At 41.1% G+C, this 18,259-nt stretch overlaps 1 protein-coding gene across 3 annotated transcripts in view; it reads left to right on the top strand.

Moving 5' to 3' along the window:
* The window catches only part of LOC120552530 (collagen alpha-1(XVIII) chain-like), a 104,723-nt gene that overhangs the window by 27,414 nt on the left and 59,050 nt on the right, over positions 1 to 18,259 (top strand). For 2 of the 3 annotated variants that reach the window (XM_039790663.1, XM_039790664.1), the window contains exons 2-3: positions 860 to 927; positions 1,020 to 1,099. In XM_039790663.1, the coding sequence (XP_039646597.1) occupies positions 860 to 927; positions 1,020 to 1,099 (148 nt within the window). Of the gene's footprint in view, positions 1 to 551; positions 928 to 1,019; positions 1,100 to 18,259 lie in introns of those variants that run through there. The other variant, XM_039790665.1, reaches the window with a different exon arrangement.

Below are 18,259 nucleotides of genomic sequence, written 5' to 3'. Positions count from 1 at the left end.
GCTGAGCGAGCAAACGCGTGTCCTACACAGGGTGCACGGGGTCATCTTAAGGGTCAGCGTTAGGAACTCAGATATCTAGAGGGAGCTCAAGTTCAACCAATGCTCCACAGCTACCCCAATACATCAGAAAATGGACGCCCAACTTTTTCTTTTTCAAAAATATTTCATGATTGACGGATGACGGGGTTGACCTCCAATACATTAAAGCATGTTTTGAAAATAAAGTGGAATTGGCACGTTTTTTTTTTTACTTTACAGTCTTATATTGGGATGTGGTTGTCATGAAGAAAACACATTCTTGTAAAGCCAGCGATAAGATGTTTTAGCTGTCTGAATATTTACTTTGATCCAGTGATAACTTCTGGTCTTTACTGGATATACTTAAAAGAAGGTTTTGAGCTTGATGCTGCTGCATCCTGATTCCTGAGGCATCTCCTCCCATAGGTGAAGGCCACACGAGAAAAGTGCTTTAAAGCACACGAGAAGTGAGAGAAACCACACCAGTGAGGAGGAGCAGAAGGGAGGAGGACTTAGCTGCAGTGTGTTAATTTGTATTTGGAGTTGTGATGTCTGAGGGGAGGGCTGGATTAGTAAAAGCGGTGGTCCGGAGAGAGACACAAGGAGTCGGGTTTCAGTTTTGCGAGGGCCCCTTGAGTCAAACGCACTGAAGCTGCCTTTGTTTGACTGGGAACCAGAAAAAGAGAGCAAGAGAGAGGAGGAGAGTGAGGGGCTTTTAGTTAGGAGTGAGTGAGCGAAAGAGCCAGAGTGAGCTCCATCTCCCTCTCTCTCTCTCTGTCTCTGTCTCTCTCTCTCTCTCTCTCTCTCTCTCTCTCTCTCTCTCTCTCTCTCTCTTACCAAGGCTGTCACACAAGAACGGGACAACTTTAGTTTGGATCTAAGCTTACCATCACTGAAGATGACTTCCCGGTAAATGAAAGGCACTGTGTTTTCTATGAATAAGTTGTTTTAAGTCAACATTTAGTCCGTTTTCCAACTCTTTACTTCATGTCTTTATGCAGCATTCCTCCCTGGCTCTTTGGATTACTTCTACTAGTGCTCCGGTTCTGCTGCCGTCGCTCCTCTGCTCAGCTGTTGGACGGTATGTGCACTCCGTCTGTCTCTTATTGCTGGATCATGTGCTTTTTCTTCTTCTGCTGTTTGGGGAGCTTTCTGCTGGCTCATGAGTTTTTATCTGCTGAATATAAATGGCGTCCTGGAAACTGAATATGTTACATCGAGGCACTGGATGATATTACCTTGAGAACAAAAATGCTTAAACAGCAACATTATTTGGTGTGCTATTATTGGGAGATCATATCAATGTTGAGGTGATAGGTTAGGACATTATGAACTATTTAATGAATGTTATAGTAATGTTGAGGAAGTGATGTTGTTGCTCACATAATTTACAAAAAGGCAAGCCAAGTTCTCTATTAATTCAATATTAAGTATCACAGTCACACATTTAAGCCCCTATGGTATAATATTACAGCAATACCATGGCAGTGCCACATTTTCTTATTTTCTCTTCCACTGCAAATCATTATTGGCTCTTTATTCACATATAGGATGATTAAAGTGCCTATATTGCAAAGGCCATGGGAAAGTCATGAGGGGTTTTTGAGTCTGCATTTTGAGGGCATATTTGCATTAGACCCTCCATTTGATAAGATCATTACCTCCCATGGGGCGTTTAACGTTGTACTGGACCAGGTCCAAAGTCACTCTACATGAAAGTATAAGAGTTTGGTGAAACATGGCCAAACTCTTTGGAAACGTTGAGCTTTTTTTTGGGAACCATTGTTTTTAGATGAAGTTGATGCCATTAGAGCCCATAGGAGAGGTTCCTGCTGGCTTCTGTTCTGTATGATGGTTTCAATTATATCTTCACTGACATGCTCCTCAGAGCCCATGTGTAGTGCGTTGCTGTCTTTGCAGGCTGTTTTCACAGCTTAAATCTAGATTTTCATGATGAATGGATCAATCAGGACACTCCAACATGGTCACAATTAGTGCTGAAAGAACTGCAGATTTTCTTTTCCATTGCAATTGGAAACAGACAAAACCGCACAGCGTGCACATTGACAGACAGGCTCTGCAATCAGTAGCCTCTGCATAATTAAGGTAGCGAAGATGATGTAATGCTCAGAGATGAAGGTCAATTATGTCTGAGAGATTTTTTTTTTTCAGTTTTCATTCTGGCCTTGAGACAGCCCAATATGCCATCAATGCTTTCGTCAGTGGGCTGGAATCCAGATTGGCATTTGCAGCAATGTGTGTGTGGATATCTTGACCTATGATTACCACATGGACCTCCATGTCACAAAAGCAGCGTTGTCTGAGCCCAGTCAAATAATCAGGGAGTCTCTTTAGCTAATGTGGCCCCCACGGAGCTTAATTGTCAGAGTCTGACATTTAGAATTAAACACCACTTTGGCTGCTGGTGGCTTAAAAAGTGTAGCCACTTTGCAATAAATCTCTTTACATAATTATCAGAGGAAGCGAACTATGATCTTCCAGGAATGAGTTTTGACTCAAAAGAAGTTGTAGAAATGGGTGTTTGCAGCACAGCACAACTTGACAAGGGATGTGTGTGTGTAAGGGTGGTGGGTGGAGTTTGGTTTATGTCTGACTAAAGAAAAGGTTTTTAAAGTGTGATTTCATGGTCCACTTTCCTCTAGTGTAGATCATGCAGAGGCTGGCTGAGCCACAGGCTCCACTGTCAGGCTGTTTGTGCGTTTGCCATATTCATAATCCTCTGCCATGATTCACTTTTTCAAGAGGGGGAAAAAGTGTGTGTGTGTGTGTGTGTGTGTGTGTGTGCACGCACGCATGCTGGCTCACTTGCCAGAGAGAGAGCACCAGGGACAAATATTTCCAGCTGTAAATATTCTTGAAAACAGAGCTGTCGCCGTGGCAACATTCACATTTTCTGTGCACGATTGTTGAAAAATAGCTGATATTATTCGCTTCCTTAGTGTGAAATAGGGCATGCTGCTTCTCTCAGCAGCGAAATGAGAGCTGCCAGAACAAAAGGATTTCCATGAATGGAAGATCAGTGTTGTCACACATTTCGGCCATAATGGCAATGTTGTCTAGATTGTATATCAACACCTTAACAGATAGTACATGGCTTAATGCATTCATGTTGTTGTGTCATTAATCAGAGAAATTATGTAGAAAGTAAACAGCAAGACAGAAAAACATGTAGAAGAATTAATAAACAAAAGAGTTAATCGGCTGAAAAGTGAACGAATATGAAACTGAATTAATAAGTGAATTAATAAATTACTGACTTTTCAAACTTATTTAACAAAATAATGAGAACAAATACTGAACAAATCCATGGATATTGGTATCAACAGATCGGTGACAAATGAATAAATGTCTTAGCAGGAAATACTTTAACGCATAGATAATTGAGTACATGAATGAGTTAATGTACAAATGATTCATGGAGTTATCAACAGAACCATTAGTGAACCAATGAATGAACAAAAGAAAGGATTGATGGCTACATTGAGTAAATGATTGGGGGAATGGATGCAAGATAGAACAATGCACATATAAAGAAATGGAATGAATACATTTAATGAATGAGACAATGGAGAAACAAAGGTTACACTTTACTTGAAGGTATCTACATAAAAGTGACATGACACTGTCATGAACGTGTCATAAACATTATAAACAAGTCATAAACGTTTATGACATAACGCTCTCGTCATTGTGTCATTCGGTTTTTGTCATGACAAGTTATGATTAGAGTTAGGGTTAGGGTTCATGTGTCATGACAGTGTCACGTCACTTTTAAGCTGCAGACACACCGACCAGACGGCCGACCCTCGGCAGAAAAGGCAGTTGGACCGATCAGGCTCCCCGAGTTGGTGAAAAAAGTGCCTCGGAACACACCGACGAGACGTAATACATCTCCATAACAGCAGGCGGCGCTAATCTGTATTGTCGCCCAAAAGTGAAAACCGGCAGCTGATTGGACGAACGCATCTGGTTTCTCGGGAAATTCAAAGACAGACTCACATTGGGGCTTGTTCAGAATCCCATCTCATATTGTACTAAAATAGTTCACCGAAACGTGTTTCTGAAAACATTTGAAGCGAGAAATAGGCCGTGCAGTTGCTGAATCTGTCTTCATTTCAGACCGACAAAGGTCAGTTTAAAAGATTTTCGGCAGATTTTGAGAGACTCTAGTCACGCTCATTCCGCTCCCCGCTTACCCAATCAGATGGGTCATTTGAGTCCGACTGCCTGCAGTGCCCGCCCCGCCGATTATACATGTCAAATCGGCCAAAATGAAGGCCGACGGCACGGAACACACCGAACGGACTCGAGTCGCTGACCTCGCCAGACTGACCGACGGCCGATTATCGGCTTGGTGTGTCAGCGCCTTTTATGTAGATACCTTCAAGTGAAGTGTTACCGAAACAAATTTACAGTAGGGGTGGGAATCACAGGGCACCTCCCGATGTTTGAGTCGATACAGTAATTCTGCGATCGCAGATCAATATATTGCTAGAAAATCCTATAATGATGCATCACGATACCGATACACTTTTGTATCTAATCAATGTATTGTATGAATACCAAATGCTTGTGAAAAGCTTAAGTGCAGCTTTTCTCTCTTTAGTCACTGCAAGTCCAAACTGTTAGAAAGCAGCGCAAGTTTTTCAGTCTGTAAATTCAAAATGACACAACTACAGTACAGAGCAACTATGGGTCCAGACTTTGGACGTAAACGGGCTGGGGCATGTTATTTTCCTCACACTGCTGTCCGCCATCCCGTAGAAACGCTCGAGTGCCACCTCGAGGAGCCATGAAGTAGCGATGCTGTGAGCAGGGACATCTATTTAGAGCGCCTTATTTTATCCATTAAAACAGATATTTGGCGCCAGCGTATTGATTCTCGTATCACACGAAGACGACATAGCCTATTGCCGTATTGATATTTTTGTTCTACCCCTAATAAACCGTATGTACTCGCTGCAGAGGAACATCCTCAGTATATAGCCTTTGTTTTAGTTTTTCTATAGCTCTGGTTTTCATTCTGCAGAAGACTCATGAAAGCATACTTTTTGGGCATTAGCTGCTTTTAATCTGCACTAATGAGCAACATGTTAAACGCAGTAAACGATAAAACATCTTTAGCCTGCGGTTCTGACGCGCTCATTATGCGCGCATTCACACACACACATACTGTACATTTGCACACGCTCGCCTATGCCTATATACCACACCCACGGAAAGAGGACACACACGCACATCTGCTGTACACATGGTAATTACTCACAAATGATAATGTTTTTCATTATCTTGATGAAAGGCGTGAATGCCCGGGACACAGTTGGCCATTAGGGATAATGAATATGATGATGTGGCTGATGATGTTAGTCTTAGAGAACGTGGTGATGGCGATTACATCGGGGCGATGATGAAGATAATGACGGCGAGTATGGCTGCTCGATTATGTAAAAAATAATAATCACGATTATTTTGGTCAATATTGAAATCACGATTATTAAACATGATTACTGATTAACATTTGGATATAATGGATAGTGTCCAGGGTATAATCTGTTAGTGTCCTTTATCTCACAGAAAGAGTCTTTGGATCAGAATAAAATCTGTTTTACTACTGTGAGTCGGTTCAGCTTTACAGATATCACACATAACGTTACACAGCTAATGAACAGTTCCACAGACATACCACAATGTGCATCTCACATCACATGTTCACTCACTATGACCACTACTACTGTCATTACTAAACATTATGCCAAAATATCAACAATAATGTCGCCGGCTTATTTGCTAGCTAACCTTAGGAAAAATCCAGCACATAGACGGTACCTTAGCGTAACGTTACGTGAAACAGGTGATTTAACGTCCCTGCTCATTTACATACAGTTTAACAAGAACACTAAATGCTTCGGGAACATGACTATGTTTTTTCATGTTGTTTTTGAGCAGTATGCCTATGCACCCCCACTAAGCTGGAAAAAGTTTTAAACAGTAAGTGAATACAGCGTGTCGGGAGAATACAACGTCTCTAGACAGTATACTACAGCGGGGGGGCATAGGCAGAGGGACCGCAGGGTTAGCTAATGTTAGCTGTTCCCAGACAACTGAGTTGGTTTTGCCTTTTTTTGCTCACCAAACGCTGCTGCCATCTTTACTCGCGCTGAGTTTTTAAATTCCAGCGGATGATATGCACACAACTTGCCTCCCTGACTGGCTTCGGGAGGGGCGGATGTGCGCGTTGGGATGTGCGCATGCGCGTGTCATTCAGAACACAAGACAAAATAAGAGTGTTCTTGCAAAACAGAACAGGGCAAAATAATCGTTTTTTCTCGATTATACTATTTTGGTGATCGTTGGGAGTCAAAATCGAAATTGAAATCGAAATTCAATTAATTGCACAGCCCTAACGGCGAGGACAACGGGGACAATAAGAATGACCGAGATGATTATGATGCAAGATCAGTGAAGTGATAAACGGTTTCCTACATAGGGCCCTATGAAATCCGTTAGATTTTTTTTCAAATTCCGTTTGATATATATATATTTTTTTTTAATTCCGTGTTTTCGGCGGTAAGGTCTCCACAGCACCTGCTAGCAGCAAACGACAAAAAACAGTAAGAAAAAAAAAACAGTAAGGAGATATGACCCGAGTTACCTCAAATTTGGATTCAGTTGGAGCGGGATGGAGGAAGTACAGCGTGGCTGTGGCTGTGTCGACAATACATATTGTTTTTAGGAATAAACCTGCCTCCTGCGTGAACTGTCCGTAGCTAAATAGAGTAGGTCCAGGGTGCGATTGGCTGGGGGATGCGTAGGGTTTTCCCCCTTTCTGGTCTACATATCCCTGCCTCTGCTCAATTATTTTATTGCCAGATGACGGTCCCTTCAGGGGCCATGGTAGTTGAGTTAAGCCAGAAAAAGTGAGCGTCATGCGGCCCTGACAGTTAAATTTAGGAGAAAGATCGCGGTTTGGATTAAACGAACGTGCGTTTCCTGGGTGAAAGTATTTTGTTTTCGCGGCGAAGTGAATTCCACTCTCCGGTTTGAAAGCGCCGTGTTTTATGTTGACACCACGTTGTGCTAATTTCATTTTGAGATTAATTTCCATTAGATATTGAAGTCAAGTGTTTTGGCATGGCCGGCCTGAGTGGCTCTATATCCATGGTATTGGAAGGAGGATTTCATTCTTGCATGTTTTGTTTTGTTGTGCATGATCAAACCCCCATTTGCTTTCTTAAGAAATCGCACCCTAGGTAGGCCTGTGCTACTCTATTTTAACGTGGGCCATAATGGTGGAGCTTAATATTTTCTGAACTGGTACGTGGTGTAAAACATTTGAGAACCACTGACTTCAACCGATTCATACGTGGACCACTTCTGACCCACCGATGAAGATGTTTTATCAGAACATTTGGGTCCCACATGGGCTTCAAGTTCAAAAGAAAGAGTTTACCTACAAACCAAATCCGATAGCATTTCGACAAACAAAAACTGACATTCACCGCTTTATCTGACTTTTTAAGCTAAACAAAGTCTGGCATACGATCAAAGGCAGGACCCATTATGTTCTTCTTTTTTATCTGTTGTTTGTTTAGGGAAGGTCAACTGAGTGTGTTTGCTCCTTTTTTTTTTGTGCTACCCCTTCCCCCAGCTCAAGTTTCTCTATATCTCCCCTGCTGTTGTGGGGGCCCGACTCCCGGCAGGATCATGATCCTCCTGTCACAAACAAGCCAACCTCACCAACCTTTACATCGCCACTACTCTGGTTTTCTGAATATGAGCTTTATAAGATGTGAAACTGATCACACAATCCTTTCAGAATATTGACTGCGTTTTCAATAATTCCTAGCTCAAGTTATTTAGAATCATCTAGTAACTTGACTCTGAATTAGTCCATCCATTGTTTAGTGCCCCTGGTTTCTTGATTGATTAAATGTGGCTGCAAAAGGTTGTGTTATTAAAACAGTTTGAAGGCCATCCATGTATTGCATTATAAGTACGAAAGACTGTCTTGGCGTTTTGCTTTTTTTTTTTTTATTTGAATAAAAGTGCTGGCGTGGCTGCTGCAGGGACTTTTTGTTTCCTAATTCTGGAAACCATTAAGGAAAAGAAAGCTTGTTTCTGAGCGTGCTAGAGAAAGAGGGTTTCTCTCCTGTATCCAAACAAAAGCTTGGGAGAAATTTAGATGTCAGTTGGACAAAAATGGAGAAAGAGACAGAAAAACACAACAGGGATGTAGAGACAGACAGAAGTTGTACCTGAAACCTGGCTTTCTTACTTATTTTCACACAAATGTTTTTTTTTTTTTATTCTATTCATCCAAAATCCACCAGAAACCCAGCTGACATAGGTAGCAGTAACATCTGTACGTTGGCTCTTCATTATAGATTTGCCAACAGACGTAAGGTGACACCATGTTTAATGAAGTAACGGGTAAATCCTTCAATTTGATCTCAATTCTGCCTAAACGAGAGGTTTGGCTTTAAGTTGATATAGGTCGTCTGGACAGCAGACCTGCTCAGAGGTAACATGAGGTTTTGATTAAAAGTGTAATTTCAACTCGAGCACAGTAAGATTGTCAGTGCTGTCCAACAATGATTTCATGAATGAGCAAGAAAACCAACCATGGGCAGCTCTGGAGACTTTTAAAGTCTGTGGCGTTTTCCTATAAATTGATGTCCAGTTTGTTTCCGTTTACCTCATGATGTAACACAGGGGTCTTCAGCGTTTTTCAAGTTGCATATTAAACTGGGCCTACAATGACGTGTGGGGCTGCCTAGGGCCTTTATATATATATCTTTTTATGGTGCATACAATACTAAGGTGTTAAAATAATAGTTGTTGACATAGTCATACATTTATACACCATGTTTTAATGTTACAATGTGGAACAGTGAATCCTGAAGCTTAACTTTATCTGTGGCTGGCTACCTTACCTATAGGCCAGTAAGCCTATCATCAATGCTGTGTAAATTAAATTAAATTATAATTTATACTGTTTATTGATCCGCAGTGGGGAAATTACAATTTACACTCTGTTTGTTCGAAATCACTACACACAGGCCTGAAATACACACAGACATGCTCAGGACCTATTCATGCACAAATGGAGAGATGTCAGAGTGAGTGGGCTGCCAGTGCTGGACCAGCACCCTGAGCGGTTGAGGGGGGGTACAGTGCCTTGCTCAAGAGCACCTGGAAACTGGCATCACTCCAGCTACCTATCCACACTATGTACTTTAGTCCGTACTGGGTCTTGAACCAGCGACCCTCCGGTTCCCAACCCAAGTTCCTACAGACTGAGCTATAATTAATAATTTGGTGGCCCCCCTGCAGCAACTCTGAGGAACCCCTAGGGGTCCCCGACCCCCTGTTGAAGATCTCTGATGACAAGTGAGTCAACTTATATCCAGTTCCTCAAACGCATGATTTTTCTCAGGAAAATTACAACACTGTGCACCAGAGCTGTCACCAATTAAAGAAACAACCAAAGGAGATCTAGAGGACTATGAGGTAGGCAAGGTAGAAGTGGCCAGATGTGTGTTTACACTCTGCGTGTCAAATGTGCAGAGGGCTGTGTGAGTATTATGAGGTAATGATATACATAATGGTCACATTTTAGACATTTGGCAGGCGCTTACATGAAAAATAATTCACTTTTGGATACAAAACCATAACACACATCTCTCGTTTTGTTATTATGCTGATGCTGTCATCTCCTACAGCTAGTGAGCTGTATCAGTGTTTGGCTCAAGAACACTTTGCAAGATGAAGGATTTTTGGGACCGGGACGTTTACTTTTACAAAATAAAGGGTGATCACACCAATTTGACTCAGGGTAGCTAGCCAGGCTAGAGCTCAGCTGAAAACTGTCCATTTGATCTGCCTTAACCGGAGACAAAAGCCCCAATCATCTCTTGCCATCAACAGTCAAAACTGAAAAGTTGAAGAGAAAATGTCTCAGGAGTAGGCAGTTGATATCTTAGTTATAAAGTCCTTTTTAAACTTGGAACATTCAAAACCATTAGTCTCTGAAATTTGACCAGAATTATAATTGTATCCTCTCTCAATTAACTGTATGTATTTGTTTGCTCTCGGGAGAGTGACACAAGCTCTTCTTGCTGCAAGTTAAAATTGATTCAAGATGTGCTGCAGGTTTTGTGTTGCACATGTCTCTGCATCCCAGATTATTCCTCTTGACTACCAACTTCCAAATTTGTTCCAATATGACAGCTGTTATCATCTTCATCTGGCTCCTTAATGTGCTCATATTATGCTTTTTGGCTTTTCCCCCATTTCCTTTATTGTGTAATATATCTTTTTTGTGCACGTTATAGGTTTACAAAGTGAAAAAGCCCAAAGTCCACCCCAATGGGACTTACCATCTCCAACAGAAAAAACTGTTCACTAACTGCTCCAAACAGCTCTGTTGTAGTCCAGCCTTTAGTTCCGTGACAAACGTGCTTCACTTTGTAACACGTTATAATGCTCGCCTAGCTGCTAGCGTGGCACGCCCTCATACTCTGCTTCTGACTGGCTAGTAGTCCTTACCTAGCTACTGCGCATGTGCGACTCCCAACAAAGATGGAACAGAAGTGAGATGCCTCACTCTGTAGCTAAAACAGAGAGCTCAACACACAGGGTGAAAAGAGGAGCTGCAGCAATGTGCAGTACAACAAAAAGATGGTGTTTTTTGAAAATTAAACCTTTTCTGGTACAACCTCTAAATACAATTATGAACCTGAAAATGAGCATAATATGAGCTCTTTAATAATGCCTTTTACACACAATCGATGCACTTTGTTGTTTTTCTGACTTCTTCCCTTTCATTCATTGTGTCATTGATTTATTTTTTACTGTTTTTGATGAAGAGATGTGATGAACTCCTGAAAAAGTTTCAAAAGGAAACAGGAAACACTGTTGAAGCAGTACAAGGATCGCTGTAAAATGAATTTGTGAGTATGGTTTCTGCTGACTAAACACTCAGAGGAAAGCTGCTCCACAGTCTCTGGGCCACGATGGCTGTATCTGCAAATGATCTAAATCAAACCCCAAACCAACTGTGCATTATCCTGGAGGGTAAACAGGAATAGGCAAAATTTGTCTGGACAAAACAAGCCACTATTTTGAGTCGTGGATGCAGTGCGATCACAGGTAGGGTTGAAGGAGATGCCTGACTTCCTTCAAAGCATGAAACCAAAGGATAGTATAGGATGGATTCTGTGTGGGAGGGTAAATGTGCGACGCCAAATATCACTTCTACCTCCTTCCTTTGTACTCTTGTAGTTTATTGTCATGTGTCCTTTTTTAGTAAAACCTTACAATTGGATTTATAATAGCCCTTTAAATAGATCAGCGAAAGAATCTTTTATTTTAATTTTTTTTTTGCTTGATGTGGTCGACTGTTTTTCTTCCCGGGCCTTCATTTTAATGTTGGACAGAACAGCACTTTGCCTCCTTTCTTGATCCAGCTTTTGTTTATGCTGTCTTTTCATGTGACGTTTGAATTCTAAAATGTGATAAATCTATATGTCAGTGTCTATCTTCATGTGGTGTTTTATCTGTTTAAACTTTAGTGATGCGAGTGATCATACAGTTTTTCCACCAGATGCTTAGATCCCATATTACATGGTGCCAATAAAGAACCAGTACTGGACATACATAGAACTTGAGGGATCAACACTCCCTCTGAAGGAGTCATAATGGCTTCCTTCTTGTTAATGAATGTTATTTCTTTACATTCTTTCGATTAGAGCAAGTTGAGCATCCACACACAGGTCATAGGTCGAGCTCCCTTGTTGCTCAACTCTGCAGCAGATGTTGTGATTGAGTTTCTAACGGTGTGTTTACACAGTACAGCTTAAGAGAAGCAGGCCTGTGACTAGAAGATAGCAAATTAGATCTCACTTCACTGATCTCCCGATTTGATTCCGATTATCATGTCATCGATTCAATTTGATTCGATATCACGATGCGTCAAGTACATTTTTCTATTAAAGCCATGCGGGATATTTAATTCATAGCTTTTCAAGCTTCAAAAACAAAATATTCTGCAGTGCTCTAATACTAAATAAATTGGATACATAAGATTACAGCACTGAGCACATGGCACTTCCTGAATGTGCAAAACATAACAGAATATGTAAACAGAAGTAATCGATTATGAGCCTGCCGATTATCGATGCAGCATCGTCCATGTCCACGATTCGATGCATCGATTATTTGATTAATTTCAACACCTCTAGCCAGCTGCTGGGAAAATTGAAAGAGAATTGATCCCTTCAACATCCACTGATGAAGTTCCCTTGAGCAAGGCTCCTAACTGCCAGTTTCTGTAGCTGTTCACTGGCCAATGATACACTGTGGCCGTTGACGGTTTGAGCGCGTGCAACTGTAAGTGTGACGCAGGATGAAAAGAAAATTCCTCTCTGTAGCTGAGTGTCGGAACATTGCAAGCACATTAAACATGGTTACAGCTGTAAAGGGCATGGCTGTGACTGAACCACAGTACATCCTGTGTACTATGAGGACATTTTACTGAATGAAAACAAAAAAGAAAAGTATAACTTATGAGTTTTCCTGCATACCTTTTTAAGGAAATAGCACACTCATGCAGTAGGTTGCCGTCAGAGGTGCATCAAAACTGCAATTCACGAAAATGTAAAGTGGTCCGAATTAGCATGTTTGTTTTTCTGGGAGCGGCCTGCTTCCTGCCTTCTGCACCACAGAAGCCCGATGGGTGAAAACACGGAATTTCTAACAGTCTGGAAAGTGTCTGTCAGGCCCGGAAAGACTGAGTTGAAACAAGCAGGTGTCTGTTCATCTGGAGACCACAGAGAGAGAGAGGACATGTCCTGTCACACAGCAACGGAGCATCGGAGTGTCTCACGAGGTCATGGAGTGCAGAGCAGCTGTGTGGGGGCTCTAAAACATGCATAGAAGAAGTTAGGATCTCAGTGTCCCTGATTTGCCTCAATCCTTCTCAAATTAGTATTGTGTATTTATGATAATGTGAAAAAGTGAATAGCCAAATAGGTGCACATGCTGGTGTGTGGGCATGTATGGAGATGTATGCAGCGCCTTTCTACTTGAGGGTCCGCTCTGTAGGAGGAGTGCTCCTCCAATAGCGAGCAGTCATCAGTGGGAACAGATTTATGAAGACTTAGGCTACTTTTTCATTTTGAAGTCTCACCTTTACCCTCCTTTTGCCTGTTTTATTGGTCTGTTGCGTCTAAACCAGGATGTTGGCGTTGAAGATAAGGATGTTATTCTCCCTGTATAGTCTTATTGCTACTTGACTAAAGGTAGCACTTTATTTGAACTCGGGTAATCTTTATTGCAAGTTTTAGCTAATCATCCGCAAATGGTGATAGTGAACATTTAATTCCTAAAGTGTAGGCTTTAAAGCGCTCATATTCTGCTCATTTTCAGGTTCATAATTGTATTTAGAGGTTATATCAGAATAGGTTTACATGGTTTCATTTAAAAAAAAAATCATATTTGTGTTGTACTGCACATTGCTGCAGCGCCTCTTTTCACCCTGTGTGTTGAGCTCTCTGTTTTAGCTACAGAGTGAGGCATCTCACTTCTGTTCAATCTTTGTTAAGGACTACCAGCCAGTCAGAAGCAGAGAATGAGGGCGTGCCATGTTAGCAGCGAGGCGAGCATTATAACGTGTGTTACAAAGTGACGCACGTTCGTCTGGACTGGACTACAACAGAGCTGTTTGGAGCAGTTTGTGAACAGTGTTTTCTGTTGGAGATGGTAAGCCCCTTTGGGGTGGACTTTGGGCTTTTTCACATTGTAAACCGATTACATGCACAAAAAGATATATAACACAATAAAGGAAAGGGGGAAAAGCCAAAAAGCATAATAGGTGCACTTTAATGTGTGCTTCTTTAACAGCCTCCACTTTTCTGGAAAATGCTTTCCCCAACATTTTGCCTGGCTGCAAGAATTTGCTCCCTTTCAGTGTGTGTACTAAGGTGTCCACATAACTTTGGCTTTATAGTGTATAGGCAGGGATTATCTTTGATGTTGCTCAGAAAATATAAAAGCGTAGGTTCAATTTTAATAAAACTGGGTAAAAAAATAATGCATCTGCGCTTACCTTACACTTGACAAACCTCCACAGGATTACAGCAGGTCACAGACCAGTGTTACATGTATGTTGTCCCAACCTTGAACCTCTATGGCTCTGGTTTGGCCTCCTGTCTAGCCGATGAATTACTTCTGGTCATCAGCAAACAAAATAACAGACTTCAAAGAAAATCTTAACTTTTCACCACAGAAACCTAAACTTTGTACCGTTTCTTTAACTTGTTGTCTTGTTTCTGTAGTTGGAACATGTTTGCCCATTCTCAAGACCACCTGTTTGATTCCTATTGGAACAATGAAGTGTTCGTAAGATGTTAGTCTTTCTGTTGAACTATATTATATCGTTTGTTTTTTTAATGGAGAGATCAACATGACGATAGCTTCTAGCAAACAAGCGATAGAAAGATTCCCTGAAGAGCATCTGCAGTGAGGGTTACTGATTGTTTCCCAGCGGGAGGTGGGATTACTGGTGATGTTGATGGTGGGATAAGTGGTGAAGTAGACTGGTTTTGTGGCGTGTGTGTGTGTGTGTGTGTGTGTGTGTGTGTGTGTCCCCGTTTGTGCGCGCTCAGCTGGTCCGCAGCTGGGTTGTTTTTGAACACACTGTCAGCCCACTTCCTGAAAGTCCCACCACAAATCTAATTAATGGTCTCAGTTGACCCTATTGTGTCACCACCGCTGGCAAGTAAACATCAACAAACATCTGGCTTTGGCCCTTCTCTCTTTTTCTGTTTAATTAGTCCTTTAATTAGTTTAACACCTTCATGTTCCATTGCCTGATTTTATCCTTTTTTTGGGTTTTCATTTTTTCTCTCATATTTTGTCGGTAATCATCTGCCTCTCTCTCCTTATCTAATTCCTCCTTATTTATTGTAACTTTCATTTTCGTTGCTCGTGACCTCCCACAGGTCTGAAGAGAGCTGAGAGTGTTGTTTGTGTGTTTATTTATCCTGGAAATTCATGGAGGAAATAAGTACGTGAAAATCAGAGAGTCAATTTCTTACCTTGGTTTGTGGTTAGCTATTTGCCACCGTTTCTGCTGTTGGCCTCTCATTAGCGTTACCAGTTTTTATGTTTGTGCATGTAGTAGACTCTTTCACGCCTGCCACTTCAAAACTGCAGACTATGTAGCACCTTTCCATCAAAACAGAAGCACTCAGTGGTGATGGTACTATTTTACTGTAAAGTACACCCCCCCCCCCCTTCTTTCCCTTTACCTTTTTGCCCTCCTTCTACAGTCTAACAGCCTCAACTGATATAGGGAGAGATGGAAAGATAGAAGATCTAACTTATTCCTCAGTGATAGGGTTGTGGCATCTAATTTGGAGTTCACATTTACAGCAGTGTTGAATTTAGTTGTACCATCACTGCCGCTGCTGCTGCAATAGTTATAGTTTTAATCAGCAATAATGGGATTCGCTAAAAAACATACAAATTTAAATTCTACAAACTTTTTGCGAGCTGATAAAGCTGGATTTAAGAAAGCTGTAAACATAAGCTCAAGTTTGTGTGGTCAGCGAGTTGAAGTCAAACATCTTGTGACTGGTTTCCCCACTTGTTGAAGCTCTGAAATGGTGGATTTGTAACAGATTAGATAGATTTGTTGCGTATGGCTCTGGTTGATATGTGTTGGAATATGGAATGCGTTTTTCTGGTATCCATCATATGGTCATGACGTGTTGTTGAAGATTTTGAAGTCTGTGTAATTATAACTGACAAAACGGCTCACAAGAGTTTCTCAAAGGGATCCTTAATATCCATCCAAATGGCTTCAATGTTTATGAGAGAAGCATTTGGGGTGTTTTTCATTTCTCTGCACTTTTTTTTTTTTTATCCTTGCCATAGCTTCAGATTTCACTTCAGCCTGTAGTGCAGTGCTGCCTACAATAATTCGAAATACGTTTAATTAGCAAAAGTGGCCAGCGATGGGATTTTGATTATATAAGTAAAGAGATAACAAAATGATTTTAGATCAATTCAATTCAGGTTTTATTTATAGTGTCAAATCATAACAGAAGTTATCTCAGGACACTTTCCAGATGGAGTAGATCTAGACCACACACATTGAATTACAGAGAATCAACAATTCCCCAAAGAGCATGCATTTGAAGCGACAGAGGCAAGGGAAAAACTTCCTTTAACCTTGGACAGAAGCTGGCTCTGGGTAGGTGTCTATGGAGGAAATATTTATTCATAATTCAAATTGAAAGTCCAAAGAGAAATTGAAAGTCCAAAGAGAAAACAAAGCAAGATCAAATTAAAAATATATATATATTTATATATTATATAAATTTTCCATTTGGCTTTGGCTTTTGAATTTAATATTTGGCTTTTGAATTTCAATTTAACATTGGCTTTTAATTTTCATGTAATATTTGGCTTTTGAATTTCAATTTAACATTGGCTTTTAATTTTCATTTAATATTTGGCTTTTGAATTTCAATTTAACATTGGATTTTCATTTGGATTTAATATTTGGCTTTTGAATTTCCATTTAACATTGCCTTTTCGTTTGGACTTGACACATGTCAATGTAAATGAGGAGGCGTGGCCCAAAGGCTGGTGGGAGGGTCTGAAACGAAATGGGTGCAGAGGCAACTTATGAGCAGCAGGGGGAGCAGACTGCTGAGGAGCACACTGTTAAGCGTCTGTCTGCAGCTTCACCACTAGACTTGGCCTCTTGTTTCACATGATAGAAAATGATGATGTAGGTTAAACACAAACGACATTTCATGCAACAACAGTTACGTTTTCATGTAGTTGCTATAATTGGGCCCGTGTTAGTGAGGACTACATTAGGACTGTATTTAAAGCTGATTCTGGTTCCCAACTTCACCCCAGGTGTGTCTGTTTAAAACACGACTCAGACAACTTCTCTCTTTTGATGTTTTATTTAATTAAGCAACAGTAGAAACATGGGTGTGGGTAGCTCTGCTACGCGTGTTTGTGTGTCGTCAGATCTCGAGGACGCACACACACACAATCTCAACTGGATAGTCATCGTCCGAACTGCGACCTCTCCTTTTTCTTTCTCTTACTTTTTTCTCCGGGTGGTGCGCGCGGTGTGAGGTGCGTGTCCGCGCTATTCTCCAACATGTACTCACAACAATTACTCCTGATTGACAGCCTTTTGTACAGCCCGTGTAGGCTACTTTTTCAGACTTCCAGCTAACTAACTAAATTGCAGATGGAAATTATAAAAAAAGCATTCTATAATCTAGATCGGGAGTTTGCCGTAGTAGCAGCAGCAAACAAATGGGAACTTTTTACAATTTTCATCTGCTATTTTACCACTAAATTCACTATTGAGACTTTTTTATGCGATAAATTAACTGTGTAGAGTTTGATTGAATATGGGCAGTTTTACAAACGTTGATGGCCAACTGCACATTTTCTCCGATGTTGTCAGAAGCTTCAGTCTGACGGGACAGCCAGCTGGTGGCGGCCGGGATCGCCTCCCTGCTGGCCGGCCAGTGATGCTCACAGACACCGCTGTTAGCTGGAAGTCTGAAAAAGTACACAGGCTGTACAAAAGGCCGTCAATCTCTCTCTCGTGCTCTCCCTGTGTAAGTGTGGGGAGGCCCCACAACAGAGCCATACCGCCGAATACAAATAGCAGATGAATGGATCTATTTTGACTATGTGGTCCTGACTGAAATAGTTCTGAATAAAAAGTTAGTTTGTGAAAACCATTGCTAGTCAATAATGATTGCAAGCATGACATTAAACAACCAGTCTTAAGTTTAAATGAATACAAAAAAAACCAAAACATTCTTGAGCTACGTTAAGGTATTTTCTAATGCCGTAGCAGCTTTTGAGGTGGTCGAAAAAAAAATTGATTTCTAATGGCTGAAACCTTCAAATATTAACCTAGTTGAGTGAGAGCTTTTGTTGTTCTTCTTCTTTAGGCTGTGGTTGAACAATGCTATCATCAGTCCATCCATCAGGCAACACCGGACATCCCAGTCTGGTGCTTAGGCCCCTAAAGCTTTCAGCAGCCTCTTTTGACCGGAGTAGAAAGATAAATGGATCCATTTTCCAAAAAGCTTTCAAATTCGAGAGTTAGTTCAACACATATTCAGCCCTGATGTTTTTATTACACTTAACTGGAAATGCCTGGTTATCG

This window comes from Perca fluviatilis, chromosome 22 (assembly GCF_010015445.1).
Source record: "Perca fluviatilis chromosome 22, GENO_Pfluv_1.0, whole genome shotgun sequence".
NCBI lineage: Eukaryota > Metazoa > Chordata > Actinopteri > Perciformes > Percidae > Perca > Perca fluviatilis.
Note: the sequence above shows the minus strand (reverse complement) of the source record. Positions and strands in the feature narration are given on the sequence as shown.